The following is a 22,172-nucleotide window of genomic DNA, read 5'->3' as shown; positions in this document are numbered from 1 at the left end:
AAATTCCCAGGCAGAAATTTCTCCAAATATTAAAGGAGAACCTTGCCAAAAAAAAAATTTTTTTTAATTGATATAGAGGCAAACACTATCAATCTTAAACTTGACCACTGTTACACAATCTCCCCCATGGGGTAAAAAAAACTACTCAGTGGGTATCTCTAATAATCCTTTTGTTGGTTCCATGTCATTCATAACTGTTACCCTTGGACATTTAACAAAATAACATTCTTCCTTCTTCTGTGATATCATACCTGCTAACTTTCTAGGCAGGGTGTACTATAACGGAATTGTTAAATATTTTCCTTATGGTTTCTTTCTTGAAGTCTCTGAGGACTCCCTTATTTGCAAAGAGATTACAGCTAATTTGGAAATTGATTTACTAGTATCTCTGTGTTTAAATCAACCTTAAATTGAAGATCTCAAGGAGATGCCAGACTTTTTCATTCTGTGAGCAAAAATTCAATGAATATAGGGAGGATTACAGGGGCTGAACCTATTAGTACCCAAATCAAGCCATCGAAACCTATACCCCAAAGTGTAAAATGCTCTCTTGAACCAGAAGCTAAAGCAGCACTAAAACTAACAGGTAAAAGTAAATAGAGAAAAGATGCAACATATGTTGTACTAGTTTTTGTAACACTTCTATCCCTCAGTCAAAATGCTGCATGGGTGGGGATAGGGATTTGTTCAGCACAACAGGTCCATAATAGAATAGTCATTTCCCACTTCCAAACGTATTTTATCTTCAGTGCCTCCTGAGGCTGCATATTTGACTGTGGAGATTTATGTTCTGCTTTCTTTAATGACTCTTTAGGTCAAAATAGTCAATATTTGTTTGCCTTCTCCTGAGAAAATACAAAATATACTTTGACTGTTATGTTGCAAAGATTTACTGAAACACTCTCCTACTTTTCACAAGTCCTCAACCAGGACCTTAAGACTTTTCCCTGTGATTCTACTCAATTCAACATGTGGGTAACGTTGTGTTCTAAAGATAGAATGAGCTCTAAGATTGATTCCATCTATCCACTTACTTTTTTAACTCACAAAGAGGATGAAGTTTCCAAAGAGAAGTTATAACTTTGTCTAAGTAAAGTTCATTACCTAGAACATGATTTCTCTCAAGGAAGTAAATCTCTTACTCCTGACAGAATATGGACTTTAACTAAGAGATAATAAAAAGGATTCTTGAGTCTCACTGACTGTCGCGGGCAATGCGTTCCCAACTTTTCTGCAATTGCCATGCCAATAAAAGACTTAACCAAGTCCTTTGAAAGTGAACCTCTTCCCTAGGCACCAAACATGAACAGGGCTTTTGTGAGTTAAAATTAGCTCTTTACTAACTTCCTACCTAATTTTTATAAAATTTCATCCCTAGGATATGATCCTTTGCCAGAGGCAAATCTTCCCAGATGGCAGAACTCTGTGAGCACACCAGATGTTTTAGTTAGCTACAGATATTACGGTTAATACATGCATTGACAGTCGATTTGCTTTTGGGTTATTCCATGATTTTGAAATGCTTTGGAAACAAGGAAGGGTTCTTGACCTCAGAAGGAATCTCAATTAAGAATGGTTAGCAATTTAGGGACCTCCCTGGTGGTCCAATGGTTAAGACTCCATGCTCCCAATGCTGGGGGCCCAGGTTCGTTCCCTGGTCGGGGAACTAGATCCCGCATGCCGTAACTAAAGATCCCACATGCTGCGATGAAGATCCCGCATGTGGCAACTAAGACCCAGCGCAGCCAAATAAATTAATAATAATAATAAAAAAAAGGTTAGCAATTTATAGAAATTTTAAGTGCTCTAATGCTTCCTGAGGAAGTGGCTATTATAAAAATAGGAGCTCAAACAAAGGGAGATAATATGGAAGCTAGAGGAAATGTCTTGACTAATCATCATGCCAGACAGACAGCCTTCACTAAAATTATAGCCCTTATAATACCCCAAGGGACCAAGTCTTTGCTTTAAAAGCAAATTGAGTTCAAAGCCCCTATTACAGAATGCTAGCAATCAGCTCCAGTCAGAAAAGAGGTACCAGGAGAAAGCTGGGTGTAAATTGCACTATTAGCTATTTAGCAGCACTGAAGGACTTCAAATAGAATCTTATAAAAATTTTACATGAAATTACCCGTAAGTTAAAGAAGAAATTTGCCACTGTACATAATTAATACTGATGGGAAAGCTTTACTCTATCTCATCTGTCACCACTATAATCCTGGTAAGAATATAAAGGTGGGACATGGATAAGAGTCCAAAACTCAGGGCCCCCTCCTGAGGTTTAAACACCTCCAAATGGGTTTCATAAAACTACTCTCTGGGTTTTGAATATGTTCATGGTGATTGTTTACTTATTCTTAGGATGGTTTGAAGCCTTCCCTTGATAGACAGCTATAACTCTAATAGTAGGAAAATTTTCTTGATTTCATGTTCCCAATCCAGGGAATTCTGACCTTTCTCTCTAGTGATGGAGGCACCCATTTTCCTGGGCCTATTACTAAAGAGTTTTGGAAAGATATGCCACTTACTAATTTCACCCCCAATCTTCAGGAAAGGTAGAGAGAACAAACACAGAGACTCTTGAACTTCCATGACCTAAGGCATTGTCTTTAATGGCAATGAGATCAAATCTTTCTGTGGTTCATCAACTCTCCCACATACATCTAGGAATATCTCCTTAAATTCCACACTATTGCAAGCAGAAATGGCTAAATATTGCAAGGAATTATTCATGCCATACACCAAGTCTTATAAACAGGTACAAGCAGCCTTTCATCAACACCCTTTTAAATAACCTTGTATGACCTAAAACCCAGAGAAGTGGTCTTTCGGAAGAGACATCAGAGAAAGACAGCTCTGGAACCCCGTTGGACCTTATCAAGTACTGTTAGTAATCAGCACAGCTATACAACTCTAAAGGTTTGATCTTTGGATTCATGTCTCCCAAAGAGGCATAATCCATTCCTGAATTTGTAGATTTTAAGCCGAGGAGTTTTTAGAAATCCTCTAGAAACAGACAATTCTCTGAAAGAGACATCCTCCATCCAAGACCTTTGACCACATGAGTGTAGGGAGCTTCTACCCAAGATCCATAGAATAAGAAGGTGGACTGCCACAGTTTTATCTGCATTCTATTGTTCTTTATTTTCATTGTTATTTTCTTCCCTTTCTTCCCCTGGTTTAATGTTTCTTTAACTGTTATCTATATTGCCCTATTCTTAATATTGCACTTCGTTTGCATCCTTAATCATTCATTGGTATGTATCTAATACTTGGCTGTTATTTACTTGTGAACTAGCTAAAGCATACAACCAAATTGGTTTTGTACTACATTATTATTATTTTTTTTGGTAGCCACCCAGATTCCTTTGGTTCCACTTCCTCGTAATGAATCTGTTGGTTTCCTGGGGAACTATACTCAACTATTAGGTGACTTTTCCAATGACAAACTATATAACAGGCCAAAGAGATGGAAATCTAAAATCCTTTCTTAGGTCATACGTAGAAGACAAGGTTCTTGACTCCACCAAAATAATTCTCTAATTTTTTTGGGTGGGAACCAAACTTTAAAAGAAATAGAACTTGTAAGGGAACTAAGAAACAACAATGTATTTGGAGGCTGTCTCACTTTTATACACCTTACAAGTTAAGATACTATTTTTCTTTTGTTTCAGATCCTCTAAATGGACTCAACACTTTAAATTTTATTGTATGGTGCAGAATTATTTTTGATGAGTGGCTCCAAATGTTATAACATATTTGATAAGCACTTATGGGTATTTTGGTCCCAAATAGGTCACTGGGTGTTCCCCAATTACTGGTATTGGATTTGTGGTACAAAAGCCTACAGACTAGATAGGATCTTACTATCTTTGTTAACTGATGCCTGCCTTCAGTAGAGTCCCCAACATCATCCAAGATCCATTTTTAAGCCAACAGTTTCTTTTTGAAGAAAAAAAAGATTGTTAGATAATTTAATTTTTAAAAAAGTAGGAAAAGTGGACCTTGATTTAAGAATAAAAATCATGATCACTCCAGGGAAATTCTGGATTTCTTTCTTCCTTTCTCAAGCCTCTTTACTTCAAGCTTTACAAGAGGCCCAGAAAGTAGGGAGTGTGCTACATGCTCTGATTCAGAGACTAGTAGGTGAGTTAGGTAATGCCACCAAGACTAAAGAACTCCTCACTTGAAAGTTTCATGAAATTACAGTGGCAGTGGCTCAGCTGCTTTAGATATAATATTGGCCTTTCAACGAAAAACATGTGCTGCTTTTAGATAAGAATGTTGTTCTTACATGCCTGTATACTTCTCTGGGATCATTTATATTACTAAAAAGATCCAGTAAGCAAACAAAGAAGTCAGAAAATTGGGTAGTTTGGCTAATAACCCTATATCTTCTTCTAAAGACTCCTCAGATTGGCTTAATTTTGTTTTTGTTTTTCTCCCCAGTTTTATTGAGATATAATTGACATGCAGCATTGTGTAAGTTTAAGGTGTACAGCATAATAACTTGACTTTCATATATTGTGAAATAGTTAATAGAATAAGTTTATTTAACATCCATCACCTCATAGAGATACAAAAGAAAAAGAAATTTTTTTCTTGTGATGAGAACTCTAAGGACCTATACTCTAACAACTCTCAAATATACCATACAATAATGTTAACTATAGTCACCGTGTTGTACATTATATCCTCAGTACTTATGTGCCTTATATCTGGGGAGCTTGTACCTTTTGACCACCTTCATCCAGTTCTCCTAACACACACTCCCTGCCTCTGGTAACCACAAATCTGATTTCCTTTTCTAGGAGTTTGTTTTGATTGTTATGATAAGTGAGATCATACAGGATTTATCTTTCTTTGATTTATTTCACTTAACATAATGCCCTCAAGGTCCACCCTTGTTGTTGCAAATAGCAAGAATTCTTTCCTTTTTAAGGCTGAATAATATTCCATTGTGTGTGTGTGTGTGTGTGTGTGTGTGTCTATGTGTGTGTGTATACATGACACAACTACTTTACCCATTCATCCATTGGTGGAGGTAAGTTCTTTCCATGTCTCGGCTATTGTAAATAATGCTGCTATGAATAAGGGATGTAGATATCTTTTCAACATAGTGTTTTTGTTTCCTTTGGATATATTCCCAGAAGTAGCATTGTTGAGTAGTATGGAAGTTCTATTTTTAATTTTTTCAGAAACCTCCATACAGTTTTCCCTGTTGCCTGCATCAAATTACAATCCCACCAACAGTGAATGAGGGTTCCCTTTTCTTCCCATCCTTGGCAGCATTTGTTATCCCTTGTCTTTTTGATGAAAGCCATTTTGACAGGCATGAGGTGATATCTCATTATGATTTTGATTTGCATTTCCCTTATGATTAGTGATGTTGAGTGCCTTTTTCATGTACCTGTTGGTCATTCGTATATCTTCTTTGGAAAAATATCTATTCAGGTCTTTTTATATTGGATTTTTAATTTATTTATTTTTGCTATTGAGTTGTATGAGCTTTTTATATACTTTTAATATTAACCCCTTAACAGGTATTCAGTTTGCAAATATTTTTTTCCCATTCTATAGGTTGTCTTTTCATTTTGCTAATAGTTTCTTTTGCTATGCAAAAGCTTTTTAGTTTGATGTAGTCCCACTTGCTTACTTTTTATTTTGTTGCCTGTCCTGTAGGTGTAATATCCAAAATATCATCGACAAAATCCATGTAAAGCAGCAGTCCCCTACCTTTTTGGCGCCAGGGACCAGTTTTGTGGAAGACAATATTTCCGTGGACCGGGGTGGCGGGGGAGGATGGTTCAGGCGGTAATGCAAGTGATGGGAAGCATGGTTCAGGTGGTAATGTGAGTGATGGGGAGCGATGGGGAGCGATGGGGAGTGGCAGAAGAAGCTTCGCTCACTCATCCGCTGCTCATCTGCCGTGCGGCCCAGTTCCTAACAGGCTGCAGATTGGTACCGGGCTATGGCCCGGGGGTGGGGACAACTGATGTAAAGGAACTTTTTTCCTGTGTTTTCTTCTAGGAGTTTTATGGTTTCTGGTCTTACATTTAAGTCTTTTAAGTCATTTCCAGTTAATTTTTGTGAGTGGTGTAAGACAGGTGTCTATTTTCCTTCTTTTATTTTAAATATTTATTTATTTGGTTGCACTGGGTCTTAGTTGTGGCAGGTGGTCTCCTTAGTTGCAGCTCATTGATTCCTTAGTTGAGGCAGGTGGGCTCCTTAGTTGCGGCTTGAGGTCTCCTCAGTCGCAGCTCGCTGGTTCCTTAGTTTCGGCACGTGGACTCCTTAGTTACGGCAGACAGCCTCCTTAGTTGTGGCATGTGAACTCTTAGTTGCAGCATGCATGTGGGATCTAGTTCCCTGACCAGGGATCAAACCTGGACACCCTGCATTGGGAGCTTGGAGTCTTAAACACTGTGCCACCAGAGAAGTCCCTAGTTTCCTTCTTTTAAATGTGAATATCCAATTTCCCCAGCACCATCTATGGAACAGTCTTTTCTCCACTGAGTATCCTTTGCTCCCTTGTCAAATATCAGTTGGCTGTATAGGCATGGATTTATTTTTGGGCTCTTGATTCTGTTCCATTGGTCTATGTGTCTGTTTTTATGCCAGAACCATACTATTTGATTATTATAGTTTTATAATATAGCTTAAAATCAGGAAGTGTGATGGCTCCCATTTTGTTCTCCTTTCTCAGGATAGCTTTGGCTATTCTGGGTCTTTCATGATTCCATACAAATTTTAGGATTTTTGTTTTCCACTTCTGTGAAAAATGCCATTGGAATGTTTTTTTTAACATAAATTTATTTATTTATTTATTTTACTTTTGGGTACACTGAGCCTTTGTTGCCGCACGCGGGCTTCCTCTAGTTGCGGTGAGCAGGGGTTACTCTTCGCTGCAGTGCGCGGGCTTCTCATTGCAGTGGCTTCTCTTGTTGTGGAGCATGAACTCTAGGCACACGGGCTTCAGTAGTTGCGGCACGCATGCTCAGTAGTTGTGGCTCACAGGCTCTAGAATGCAGGCTCAGTAGTTACGGTGCACGGGCTTAGTTACTTAGTTGCTCCATGGCATGTGGAATCTTCCTGGACCAGGGCTTGAACCCGTGTCCCCTGCATTGGCAGGTGGATTCTCAACCACTACACCACCAGGGAAGCCTGCCATTGGAATCTTGATAGGAATAGTCTACTGTCTATAGATGGCTTTGGGTAGTATGAACATTTTTAACAATATTAATTTTTCCAATCTATGAACAAAGGATACTTGTGCATTTATGTGTGTCTTCTTTGACTTCTTTCATCAATGTCTTGTAGTTTTCAGTGTAGAGATCTTTCACCTCCTTGGTTAAATTTATTCTTAATTATTTTATTCTTTTTGAAGCTACTGTAAATGGGATCATTTTCTTTATTTCTTTTTCAGAAAATTGACTGTTAGTTCAGATAAGCTACTGAATTTTTTGTATGTCAATTTTGTATTCCGCAACTTTACTGAATTCATTGATCAGTTCTGTTTTTTGGTGGAGTCTTTAGGATTTTCTCTATTTATTTTATAATCATGTCATCTGCAAATAGAGATTACTTTGTTTCTTCTTTTCCAATTCTGATGCTTTTTCTTTCTTTTTCTTGCCTGATTGCTCTGTCTAGGACTTCTAGTAATACGTTAAGTAGGGATGATGAAAGTGAGCACCCTTGTCTTATACCTGATCTTAGAGGAAAAGCTTTCAACTTTTCACCATTATGATGTTAGCTGTGAGCTTATCATATATGGCCTTTATTATGCTGAGGTACGTTCCTTCTATACCTATAAATTTGTTAAGAGTTTTTTTTTATCATGAACAAATGTTGAGTTTTGTCAAATGCTTTTTCTGTGTCTACTGAGATGATCATATGATTTTTTTCTTTCACTCTATTAATGTGATGCACTCCATTTATTTATTTGCATATATTGAGCTATCCTTGTATCCCAGGGGTAAATCTTACTTGATCATAGTGAATGATCTTTTTAATGTACTGCTAAATTCAGTTTGCTAGTATTTTATTGAGAATTTTTGTATCTATATTCATTAGAGATATTGGCCTGTAGTTTTCTTTTCTTGTGGTATCTTTTTCTGGCTTTGATATCAGGGTAATGCTGGCCTTATGAGTTTGGGAGTGTTTCCTCCTCTTCAATTTTTGGGAAGAGTTTGAGAAAGATCAGTGTTAATTCTTCTTTAAATATTTGGTAAAATTAACCAGTGATGCCATCTGTTTTTGGCTTTTTTTTTTGTTGGGAGATTTTTGATTATTGATTCAATCTCCTTACTAGTATTTGGTCTCTTCAGATCTTCTATTTCTTCCTGATTCAGTCTTGATAGATTGTATGTTTCTAAGAGTTTTTCCATTTCTTCTAGGTTGTCCAGTTTGTTGACATATAGTTGTTCTTGGCTTAATTTTGGACACTTTTGGCTCCTGGCTGAAAAAAGAACTACAAACTCTGATCATAATCCTTCTCACATTTGTGTAGCAGGGTTCAGATGTGAGACCTCCACAGTCCTAAATGTTGCTATATAGCTGCTGTCTCATTCAGTAGTTCAATAAATGACCATCCAACAACAACAAACACAGGCAAACTGACACTTATGAAGGTTGAAAAAACTTTCCTAGATAGTTGATGTACTACTGTGATTCCTTAAGTAAGGGTGAAAGTCTAGATTGATTGACTGATCACATCCTTAGATGTTAATGGTCTATCTTTCAGCTTAGGCTGATCACAAGGGGAATTCTTGATACCTGAAACCATCTGTAAGTGCACAGCTTACTGTCTTCATTAGCATAACATTACTATTCCATTGTCTTTATCAGCGTAACTTTACTATACCAGAAGATTCTTCCTTGGAAGATAAAAGTTGTAAATAACTTTATTGCTCATTCCAGAAGCTTCTTAAATAGAAAGTACCAACAAACGGTTTATACACCAAGACTCAGAAATCCTTGCCTTGCCATGTCTGTGATTTCTAAATGATTACATCACGATCCTTATTTAATTCTAATCAAGCCCACGTTAAAAGAACTGCTTTAAATCAAATTTCAAAACCTCATCAATATCCTGACTTTGCTGTTCCCTTTCTGAGACTCTGAGACTAAGACTTTGTTGAAGTGGCACTCTCCCTTACCAGAGTAAGAATAAACTCAGCTTTTTATCAACAGGTTGTTTTAATATTGGTCAAAAAGTTCATTTGGTTTTTTTCTGTAAGACAGCTCTAGTAGTGCTTACTTGTCTTTAACTTCATTCGAAACAATTTTGTTAGATTGTATTGTGACAGCTACAATATCAGCGTGCACTAAAAAAAAACTGTATCAAAATTGGTGAATTTTTGTGTAGCCATTTTAATATTGAAGATGGAAGAAAAAAAGCAACATTTTCGGCATATTATGCTTTATTATTTCAAGAAAGGTAAAAACGCAACTGAAACCCAAAAAAAGATTTGTGCAGTATATGGAGAAGGTGCTGTGACTGATTGAACGTGTCAAAAGTGGTTTGCGAAGTTTTGTGCTGGAGATTTCTCACTGGACGACGCTCCATGGTCGGGTAGGCCAGCTGAAGTTGATAGCGATCAAATCGAGACATTCACTGAGAACAATCATCGTTATACTCCACGTGGGAGATAGCCGACATACTCAAAATATCCAAATCAAGCATTGAAAATCATTTGCACAAGCTTGGTTATGTTAATCGCTTTGATGTTTGGGTTCCACATAAGTTAAGTGAAAAAAACCTTCTTGACCGTATTTCCGCATGTGATTCTCTACTTAAACATAACGAAAACGGTCTGTTTTTTAAAACAAATTGTGACGGGCTATGAAAAGTGGATATTGTACAATAATGTGTAACGGAAGAGATCATGGGGCAAGCAAAATGAACCACCACCAACCACACCAAAGGCCGGTCTTCATCCAAAGAAGGTGATGTTGTGTATATGGTGAAATTGGAAGGGAGTCCTCTATTATGAGCTCCTTCCGGAAAACCAAATGATTAATTCCAACAATTACTGCTCCCAATTAGACCCACTGAAAGCAGCACTCGACGAAAAGCATCCGGAATTAGTCAACAGAAAACGCATAATCTTCCATGAGGGTAACGCAAGACCACATGTTTCTTTGATGACCAGGAAAAAACTGTTACAGCTTGGCTGGGAAGTTCTGATTCATCTGCCGTATTCACCAGACATTGAACCTTCAGATTTCCATTTATTTCGGTCTTTACAAAATTCTCTTAATGAAAAAAATTTCAATTCCCTAAAAGACTGTAAAAGGCACCTGGAACAGTTCTTTGCTCAAAAAGATAAAAAGTTTTGGGAAGACAGAATTATCACATTGCCTGAAAAATGGCAGAAGGTAGTGGAACAAAACGGTGAATACATTGTTCAATAAAGTTCTTGGTGAAAATGAAAAATGTGTCTCTTATTTTTACTTAAAAACCAAAGGAACTTTTTGGCCAATTCAATAGTTTTGAGGTGCTAAAGGAAAGTTACCTCTTGCTTGAACAAAGTTACCAAAGTTAACTCTTCCTTGGACAATTCTGAACAAGCTCTATTAAGTTCTAACTTTTTTCCTTTCTCTAGTATCTGCTGATTTTTGCTTTGATACATTTTTATATGTGCTAAAAAAGAAGTTGATCATAGTTTTCTTTTTATTAGCTACATTTTGGAAATGTTTTCCTTGAGGATAGTTAATTCAGTAAGTAAATGAAAAAATGATTAAAATAGAAGAAACTGTAGGGGGTATACAAGAAGGATTAGTCACCTTGCCTTGGGGGAACTCAGAGAAGCCATCACAGAGGAGATCACACCTGAACTGAGTATGGAAGGATAAGTAAGAGTTTTCTAGGAAAATAAGGGGAATGGATATTTTATGCTGTGAGGGAAAGGGTCCCAAGGAATAGAGGCAGGACATAGCACTGAGAAAATGGGGGAACTGCTAATAGGGTCTATATGACTGCAATATAGTACTACATGGCAAAGGAAGAAAAAAAAAAAAAGATAGAAGTAGACTAAATAAGCAATGAGATTAAGAAGTTCAGAGGTAGAACAGCTCATGAAAAAGTCCTGGGTGTGGCTACGGGCATGAGTATGAGTTACTAAAGCAGTATTGAGAGGAACGACCTTAAACTCATAGAACTCACAGAACTAAGAGGCTACAATGTCGGATGGGCTCTCTACATGGATCTAAATGGCTATATGGACCATCTACATGATTATTTTATCCTAAGAAAAGGTGAATAGAAAAACCTGGACCATCATAAGGTCCATCCAAAGTGATTAACAACCAACAAGCCAGTAAGAGCATAAGCGAAATGAAAGCAGTTCTAACAGCACAAAGATCCATGATAGAGGTGAAAAAGGTTTCAAAGAAATCTGTTCTCAGTAAGAAATTTTTTTTTGTTCCTAATCACCACAATCACTATCAGGGATCCATCATCATCTCAGGATCAACAATAAATGGAAATCATACAGTAATCATCAAAAATGTCATTTTAAAATTTCATTTATTTTTATTGTTTTATTTTAGTAAATATTCAATCATCACTTCCTTGACTCAGTTTTCTCAACCTTAGGTCTTAAGAAGGGATTATAGGACTTTACATCTCCTATTATTGAAGCTCCTCCCTCAGATTCACATGTCTGTCAGATGTTATGAAAACTCACAAAAGTATACAAGTTAAACATGCCTGTTTGCATTTATTTTTATATAACTCTAATATGAAGGTCCTGGACAAACAACTGCAGTGTGCTTGCCTAATAACTCAAGGTTTTCAAGCTAAGGTAGCAGATTTACAACACAGAAATGGGAAAATCTTACATTAAAGAAAATAAAATGAAACAAAATTTTACCTATTTGAAGTTCTCCAGGTACTTTTTTAATTGTTAAATAATACAGACATTCTACTGGAAATAGAAATCATTCCATTTACTAAAACTCCCAGTGGTATAAGTAAGGACCCATTTCAGTATGGTCCTCCTGTACGTCTTCTCTTGATAATGATCAGGAAGAAGACAGGGTGATACCATTAATATTAAGTGACAGAGAACAACATCTAAAAAATTAGCATTTATACAGCACTTTTCTCTTAGAATCCCAAAGCTTTCAAGGCACAACCTTTGATGTCACATCATTTCAAGGATACAGGTAAGGAAAAGCTATTTATATTTCCTTTTTATAAGATAGGAAAATGAATAATACACAAAGTCAAATGACTTCCATGCAAATGTTATTGGTGATAAAACAGAAAAATAAAATTAAGGTTTCTTCATCCTTGGTTTAGGGCACTATGTTCTGAAACATGCTGCCTGTGAAGATAACATTTTTAGGAATTCATATTCACGAAATGATTATGATGTACCTTCTTAGGAGTCCTTTTTTTCTTTTTTAGATTCATTTAGTGGATTTATATTACATTATTTTCAGTTAGTCTGTTTTCAAATAACTTTTTGGCAGTGGGGCAATTAAAGAAGGTTCTCATCTTAGAGTCACAGAGGAGCTCATTACTACCCTAACCGGTAGTGCTGTCAAAGTTCTGATGTCAGAAATTGCAAGAACAATTGTGATAAGGGAAATATTCATTAATATATTGATACTGTTATTTTTAGAATGCAAAAGCTCTAAAATTCATATTCTTGACATAAACTTTCCCCATTGCTCTTCTTCAGTCTTTCACCAAAATGTCATTTTTAGCTTTCCTTCTTGTTGAACCACAAGTTCTAACCCAGTAGTCCATCTGAAATAATGATATACTCACTGGCTCTGAGAATGTTCTCCTTGCTGCTGCACCTGGACTGGACCTGCAGAGAGAGCATAAACTCAGTAATTTAGGGTTCATAACAGAGATAGCCAGATATATATGCATATTTAATGGGCAAACTCCTGAGGTCTAGGAGCAAAGGCTTTATGTGTCTCACATATAAAAACATGTTAATAAAAATATGTTACATTTATTCCATATATTTTTAATTTTTCCTTTTCTTACTTAAAGAAAGGACTGATTTCTAGAAAAAAAAATTGGGGGCACAATATTGTAAATGGGACAAGGGTAAAACTAATGGCATTTTTTAATTGATGTGTATTGGAAATTAGTATATGGGAAAAAATTCAAGTTACCACATATTCAGTTGTGAATTCAGACGCTTAATATTAAAGACACTGTGCGTATCTCTTGACTAAAATAATAATGCAATTCAAGTAATAAAGTTGTAATCAAATGTTCCTTGGTAGTCATTTTTAGTTACATATGTCAATGAAGGGAAAAGAGAAATCTTCATATACAATATTTACATGTGAGTCTAATAACCTTTGTTATTTACTGATTATAATAATTGATTATAATTATTAGTTATGAAAGATGTTTCGATTGGAAATCAATGAAATTGAAGTCATTTATTTGCCAGTTCTTAAGTGTGTATATAGTTATCAATCAGAGACTCATGCTGATTCAAGTATTTCAGGTCAAAGTGGAACATTCTTTTACATGTTGCAAAACTGATGAATTCAAGGGCCATGCTGGATGGCACTGACACTTGTTGATTTCAGAGGCAACTGTATTGAAACTCCACACCTCTTCTTCCCACTCCGCAGCAGCTTGCCCCAAATGGTATACATAGCAAATTAATTTCTATCGCTTAACACAGTCTACTATTGTAATGAAACAAATTATGAAAGTAATGTTGCAACTTAGGGTGGGTTATGGTTGTCCTTCCCTGAAAAAAACAATTGTTAATGTTTAAAGAAACAACAACAATAAAAAAAATCACAAACATACACACAAGAAACACACACACCAAAAAAAAAAAAAAAAAAAAAAAAGAGGGGAAAAATAATTCCAGATGTTAAAGTTATTCTCTTTTGGCCCAGATTGTTTAATTAGTTTTAAATACACTAGAATGAAGAAGCTAATCTGTAAGATAATATTCTTATATTCTTTACTCGAAGTTTTATTCGAACAATGCTGGACCAAATGGGAAAGAAATTAATGACTACTTAAAGAAAATAATACAGGAAGGAAGACACGAGAGCAAGGAAAAGAAAAAGAAGAGAGAGAGGTTTGGGGAGGGTAAATCTAGTAGACAGAAAAGAAAGTATGGCCTTATAGAAGGGGACAATATGTAAATGCAGAATGTTCTGCTATTTCTTATTGAAAATTCATACCAAGAGGGTAAGAATGACTAATGAACTTGCTGCAAAATAAACAAGCAAGTTGGCATACCATGGAATGAAAACAAGTGTTAACTATATCACTACAGCCTTAAAGGAGAAAAGAAACAAACACTAATAGACAAATTAATAGACAAGCTTAATAAAGAGATAAACTACATTTTAAAAACGATTCAAAGAACACAAGAGATAGCTAAAAAGAGTGAGAGAAAAATCCGGGAGAGAGAAGGAAAAGAAAGGGGAAAATGTTGAAGGACAAAAACAGAATTCAAAGAAGTCAAATGGAAGTCAAGAAAGTCTTCAACAAGATGTAGAAACAGAAGGAGCCAAACCCATAGCGCAAAGCAACGTTTGCGAATGGAAAGCAGCTCCTTTGATCAGTAATAGTTACTCTTAAGTCGTAGCCTCTATTCCTCCAGAGTTCATCTTTAAGCCCTTCCAATCTAGAGTGGAGCTAGTGTATGGATAGAAACAAGAGATTTACAATGAACAGAGCAGTTCAGATGAGTAGTTCAAATTGTCTCATCAAATGTTTCAACAGACTTATACAATGTCTAAATGGAAATGGAGGTGAAGTACTAGCTGGCTTTACCAAAAAAAGCAAACCAAATCAAAACCACAATAAAAAATACACTCTCTCCCTTTCTTAGGTGGCCTAAAAAATGAACAAAAATTCATTCATAGCATGAATTTTTTTTTTAAAGTAGGTTTTTTTGTTTTTTTTAAAATTTACTTTTTAATTTATTTTTGGCTGCATTGGGTCTTTGTTGCTGTGTGAGGGTTCTTCTCTAGTTGCAGCGAGCAGGGGCTATTCTTCGTTGCGGTGTGCGGGCTTCTCATTGCAGTGGCTTCTCTTGTTGCAGAGCATAGGCTCTAGGCACGCGGGCTTCAGTAGTTCTGGCACATGGGCTCAGTAGTTGTGGCTCACAGGCTCTAGAGCGCAGACTCAGTAGTTGTGGCGCATGGGCTTAGCCGCTCCACGGCATGTGGGATCTTGCCGGACCAACGCTCGAACCTGCGTCCCCTGGATTGGCAGGCGGATTCTTAACCACTGCGCCACCAGGGAAGTCCCTCATAGCATGAATTTAATAAAGAAACCCAAGTCTTGCTTTGTGGTACATCAGTTTAGAATGATATATTTCAAACAGTTTTGGAAGAGAAATTTGGATGATGAGAAAAATTCAATATTCTGAATCTGTGAATCTAGGTTCAAAAATTGCCAACATCAGTATAACCAATGTCTTCTCATTTACATTACATTGGCTACTTGACCCAGATTTGAGGGAAATCACTTTTAAAAATCAATGATTAAATGAACTTCTTTACTTTAGTGATTTTGAGTATACATTACAAAATTGAGGAAATTAATTTAAAACATTTTAATACTTATGCATGCAGTGGATGCCCCTCTTTTCTGTACCATGAAACTGGTCATCATTATAATACTGACTTAATTTAATAAAATCCCAATATGAAGATTTTGCCTAGCTCACAATGTAATGGGATTTAGTTGAAAGAATAAAGTTGAGAAACAACTATTGTTCTCACAATATGGACTATAAAGAAGGTAACACAGGTCTGTTTCAAGTTTTATGATTTGTTGTTGTTTTTCTTTATCTTACCCAATTTGTCAGGGATTAAAAATGAAAAATATGGTGTTGGATGATCTGTTACTTTATTCTACTGGATTATGTTATTTTACTAAGATAACATTTATAGTATTGACAATTAATTCCCCTTTCAACAGAAATCAAAGCTAAAATAATGTGTAGAAACAGTATATTAAAGTCAATAGAGGAAATAAAAAACACAAGAGACTTACTGAAAATGTAGGTATTCATTTACTAATCAAGACTGCTTTCAGACATCAAATAATTCATTTAATTCATTTCAACATGTGTTTACATGTATAATATAATTTTTGCTGAAGATCACACTGTCCATTAAGACATCTTAAGCAATGAAACAGAAAACAAAAGGAGGGAGAGCACGTAATAAATGGTAAGGAAAAAAAGTGAAAATGCTTTAAACAAAGCTGAGAAAACTTTAACAAACAACCACAATCTTTAGATACAGTTAGAGAAGTGACTTACCTTATGCTTAGGTCTTAACAAGAATAGCACAGTGTTTAAAGTCAGCTCTTCATTATGGGAGGTACAATTGAAAGCCATAGGTTATAACAACATGAATTGCTACACAGAAATGAAGACTTTTTCAGCCCAACATGAAAAGCTAACTCTTAATGGGAAAACATTTCAACTTATGTTTAATGCAACATGAAGAACATTTGAGGGTGTAAACATCAAAACACATGAATCTCACACCAATAAGAGAGAGACAGCCCAATCTCTCAGGAACACAGCAGATTTAATCTGTGACCATAATCTGTGACACATAAGGGAAGGCACATCACTCTAACATTGAAAGATGCATGCATAATGTGTAACCATCCACTGACAGCCCCCCACACCCAACCCCCATCCCACCTGTACACACAAAAGCCCACTAAGATACAGAGAAAGAATGTAGTGCCAAGCTGTTATGAAGAAAGCAGGACACACGGAAGCACAGCAGTGGTCATGTGATTTGAGAGGTGTTCTTCCCTTAAACCATCCCATCACCATGCTTATTTTAAAGAAGCCAGGAAAAGACCCCCTTCAATGCTGCAATAGCTACGAGCCCCCAGCTTGAAGCTAGTGTGTGGAATTTTGATCACCGTTCCCTGCGATGTCAGGGGCTCTCCAGTGGAAGCCAGATGTGTAACACCAGTTAGTGGGGTACAAATATGTGAATAACAAACATCTTTTCCCTTCTGCATTTCACAGAAGTGAGGGAGGAGAGAAACAAAATAAAACCCATGTCAAGAATAGGTTCATAACAATATAAAGATGTATAAATATTAAAATGGAGATTACATTTGATTGCAGGTTAACACAACTCAGGTTTCATAAAAACTGCCTTTATTTTGCTGCTCACTGGGTCAATTTGTATTCTTTTTCCTTGTAAATGCTTGGAATAAATCTATACAATATGGCTCATATTTAAAATTTCTGAGCAGTTGGTCAGATGGGGTCAAAGTCAAGAACAAAAGAAGTCATCTTCTTTGATGGACATTAAGAAAGCCCTCTCTATTTTTAGCATGATTTTACTGGCTGGCAGTTACATTTTAAATTAAAAATTAAGCTTCTGTATATATGCTTACTTATATAATCTGAGAAACTATGTCAGTGGTTCGGTTTAAATTTTAATCTGTTTAAATTTTAAAAAGCAAATAACAAAAATGACTACCTATTTAGAAATTGTTAGTAAGCTCCCTATGTACTTTTCTTTACTGTCGATAAATCTTATTTTAACATGGGCTGTTCCAGTCAATAAGAGGGTTATATCAGCTTATTAGAAAAAATGTCAACTTTGGTTTCCTATTATTGATGACAATAGTTAACTTCGTTTTATTTTTTGTATGAGATGGGCTTTGATTCATGTGTGGCATGCAATTTAGTTAGCAGATTTTTAATTGTTTAAAGCTCATTTACTTATATTACCATTTTCTCTCCCTCATCCTTTTCTTAGCAGGCCAGAATATCTTGACCTTTACTTTAGCATGTCTTTATTATTTTAGGCTCTGGACCCTCCTTTAATCTTACTTTCTTCATCGGTAAAATAAAGACTGTTACGGGCTCAAAGGAAATAATATATGTATCAGTGATTTTAAGCTATACAGACGGAAACAAATGTCAGCGGTTGTTATGATCAGTGGAGCCATTGACAGCTGTGAAACATTCTGAATTATACACCCTCCTCATTATAACTTTCTCATCAGCTCAAAATGGAGGCAAATTCTTATTTTTGATGGAAAGAAAAAAAATCCATGTACAGTTATATGTTTTTCTCAATAGGGATTGACCAAAACTTTATGGAAATGTCATAGCCATATGGCCATATGTACTGGTAGGAATGAAAGCCATGTAATCTAAGGCATGGAGCAAAGTCTGAACTAGCTCCTCTAGCATATTTCTTGTACTCCTGAGCTTTTAGACCTTAGACAAGCTATCTCCTCTTTCTAGAATACTCTGTTGCTTATTTTCTGATCCAAGTACTACTTGTCCTTTAAGATACAGCTTAAATTGTATTTGGGGCAAAAAATATTCCCCAAGTTCCTCAACCAGAAATAATCTCTTCTTTCCCTGAACTCTTTTAACAGCCTTACTGAGAAACAATTTACTTACTATAAAATTCACATATTTTAAGTACACATTTGATAGCTTTTAATAGATTTATATGGCTGTACAACCATCACCACAATCTCGTTTTAGGTATACCTAAATTCTTAAAGCCTCTTAACTGAACTTCTACTTTAAGAGTTCTCATAGTTACTCACATTTCAATTATCGATGTAGGTTCCCAAATATACTGTTTATTTTTGGAGGGAGAGGACCATGACTTTAATTCTCTTTATATTTCTAAGTCAGTCAAATATAGTGCTTTGTATAAACATTTGCCAAATCTGAATGTCTGTTTATTTTTGTAGTAATTATAGTTTTTTTCAATCTCAGCAGATTCAAATTTATTATTTATAGTATAAGTATGATCATAGCTATTCCTGTACTATCTTAAAATGTTTTTTATTTATTTGGACCGGGTAATATTAAGAGACACAATATGAAAAGTATGTGGATTATAGCAAAGAAACATCTGAATACCCTACAGAATGATTATAAGAATTTGGAAAACAAATTACTATTAATACTGTTTAAGGTTAATCAAATAGTGACATTTGGAGTCCAATAAAGGTTATTCTATACCATAGGTTTTAGGTCAGGTTAAGAAGATTTCTTATTCTCTGAGAGAACAGAATGTCCTGTATCTCATAGGTCAGGTCACTTGAATGACAGAGATATTTGATGTATCATGGCCCTTTTGACTTTAATTTCTCTACCTTATTAAACTTATTTAAGAGTAATCTGTCTCTGAAAGAACAAATTTCATTGAATACCATTAACTCATAAAAGTAAAACTTAAGAGAATAGAGAAAAAGGACCTCATTGGCATTTACTCAGATTACTTGCCTCTTTAGCCTACCTTGAAAGAGAAGGAAAGAAAGGATTGATTTAAACAACATTAAGCCAACAACTCTACAATCTTAGACTCTTAAATTCTATTTCTTTCTCTTCTCACTTCTTATTGCAAAAATGGAGACTTGGTCTAGAAAAGCTCTGTTCCATAGTTCTATTCATTCATCACTTTATCTGGATAAATTAGGATATAAGTATTTGGCTCATCTGAGCCCGATGACCATTTATTTGTGTTTAATTTGTGTTTATGATATCACAATACATATGTGACTGAACTCAGAGTTTTACTGATAACGTGAAAGGCAGCATGATAAAGGAAAGTCCTTTGGAGTCCAGTGGTATGGTTTCTGATACTGGTTTTTCCTTTTCTGATCTTTAGAACCTTAGACATGACATTCAACATCTTGGAGTTTTAATTTCCTTATCCATAAAATGAGGAAAATTAAGTAGGATAATATATGTAAAAGTAAAAACTATTGTAAATGAAAAAGAGCAATACAAATCTAAGTCATTATTATTATCCTTATGTACATTTTAAGTCACCTACATTTTATATAGGTAGAATCTGAGGCACAATGAGAATAAAGAATTTGCTCCAGATCATGCCATAAATCAGGGACAAATAGAAGACTATAATTGCCAATTTCTAGACTAAAGCTTCAAAAAAGGCTGAGTTAAGGTGTGAGGTTACCACTGCAAGGGTTAATCTGATTCTGTGTTGTATGATTTTAGTCAAGTTATCTCACTTCCACGGGACTTAGTTTCTTTATCTGCAAAATGAGGATGTTTTTGGGGGTTTCAACTGAGGTTGATGGACCCCTTGAGAGAACCTGTGGATAAAAGTGAGGGGTCCATTTACTGTGATGGAGAAAAAAATTATCATTTTTATATTCACCAACCTAATTAAATTTTACTATTTTCTTTCATTATGAGCTTAGGTGACAAATTATAGTAATATTAGCAGAATCTATTGCTTCAAATTATTATGGATATTTAAAAATATTGTGTATGTTCACCAGGATTTCAAATTAATGACTTGCTGCTAAATTTTGTTATTTGATGTGTTTTTAAAAAGGCAGTATTATTATATCATAATTTGTAATAGATATTTTGCTAATGATTTCAATTTAGTTTTTTTTGTAATGCTATGTATTTTATTTTATATATATTTAAAATATTTTTCTGAAAAAGAGTCTGTAGGCTTTGTCAGATTCCCAAATGGGTCTATGGGGGCAAAAAGGTTAAAAAAAACTCGGAACTAGATAACTTTTAAGCTTCCTTTTATCTCTAGGATTTTGTTGCTGTAAGAAATCTTTAACACCTCCATCTGCTGCCCTTTATCAAACCACATATAAAAGAAGTCCTTCTCTTTTTGAGAAAATTATATATTGGTCACTGAATTAAGCAATTGCCCATTTAATAGACAGACCATCTCAGAAACAAAAAAGATACATGGCTTTTAAAAAGTTATAAAGACCTCAGACTTAAAAAAAAAATTCTGCTTTACTTGTTCTTTTCGCATTGGTTTAGATAATTAAATGGAATAATCATTTAACAGTCATCACATTTCAAACTCTCTAACCAAAGGTGAACTTACACACACACACACACGTGTGTGGATAAATGTGTATCATTAATTAATATTCTTTGAACTCAGTCATACCTTGATCACAGGTAGAGAGCAACAATGCTGTTATCTAAGTACAACATAAATCTTTGCAGGCACACAGACAATATTTATAAGCAACATAATTTTACAAATCTTTTCCAGAGGACCATCCTTAAATGTTTTCCCACCGCCATTTGAATTACTACTGTCTTAAATTCCACTTAGCTTTCCTAAGTCCTAGGTAAATGTGAAGAATTTCTCTTTTTTCAGTATTAACCTCTTCTAAAAGAAGCTGAATTATGGCAGGTTACACAGCTGGTGAAGTGAACAATTACCATTAAAAATGAAAAGCCTATTTATGCTGCTTTATAGGTAACATGGTGAGTTCCTTATTCTCAAAGAGAATACTATAATATGTAGAACATATCTAAGAATAGAACTGATCACACCATGACTCAAGGGAATATAATTTGAACATCAATGGTGAATATTCTTAATGTATTTCCTATTTAAAACTTTAATTCTAAACTGAGTCACTCTCAATCACCTCCAAAAAATTTGTAAGTCCTAGGTTGGTCTTCCCTTGGTACCAACAATATTTGTGAGTTGATTTTTGTTCTGAGAATTTTAATGTTGATCATGATGAACATGAGGAAAATACAACTACCTAATTATATATATATATATACATATATATATATAAATTATATATATATAACAAACCTAAATAAAATATTTTTTGACTAGCAGGGATTTTCAATTATTGATGACACAATTTCTCAATCTTCAGATGAATAACCGATTATTTTAAAGAGAAATTTATATTCATTCTAGAGAAGAGAAAGCAAGGATTGTTACTGGCTTTAGATCACACAGTAAAGTAGTAATGGAACTCAGCCCTCTTGACTTCTAAATCCATTTCTCTGTACACTAGTAGATGACCTTATCTCTCTAACCTACCAATGGCAATCACTGCATGCCTAATTAGACCTTGAATTTTCATTGACTTTTTGCTCCTGACTATTTCTCTTAGCAATGAAAACCATTTAGAATAGGTATGTGAATGCAGGAGTGAAGAAAAACTGATATAATGGAAGGCAGTTTGGGGAGTAGCACTCTGGAGCCAAACTGGATTTCAATCTTGACTCTATCATTATTAGTTGTTGAAACTGGATAAGTCATAATCTCTCTGTGTCTTTGTTTTCTTATGTATAAAATGAGAATAATACCAATAACTACCTCATAGGGTTGTTGTGAAGAAAATGAGATAATATATATAAAGTGTTTGCTTAGATGAATAT

The 22,172-nt window shown here is 35.2% G+C and overlaps 1 protein-coding gene across 11 annotated transcripts in view; it reads right to left on the bottom strand.

Moving 5' to 3' along the window:
* Nucleotides 1-22,172, bottom strand: part of GPHN (gephyrin) — a 615,197-nt gene that overhangs the window by 159,189 nt on the left and 433,836 nt on the right. For all 11 annotated transcript variants that reach the window (XM_061180933.1, XM_061180924.1, XM_061180928.1 and 8 more), the window contains one exon: nucleotides 12,782-12,824. In XM_061180933.1, the coding sequence (XP_061036916.1) occupies nucleotides 12,782-12,824 (43 nt within the window). The remainder of the gene's footprint in view (nucleotides 1-12,781; nucleotides 12,825-22,172) is intronic.

This window comes from Eubalaena glacialis, chromosome 2 (genome assembly GCF_028564815.1).
Source record: "Eubalaena glacialis isolate mEubGla1 chromosome 2, mEubGla1.1.hap2.+ XY, whole genome shotgun sequence".
Taxonomy (NCBI): Eukaryota; Metazoa; Chordata; class Mammalia; order Artiodactyla; family Balaenidae; genus Eubalaena; species Eubalaena glacialis.
This window is presented reverse-complemented; position numbering and strand designations above follow the sequence as displayed.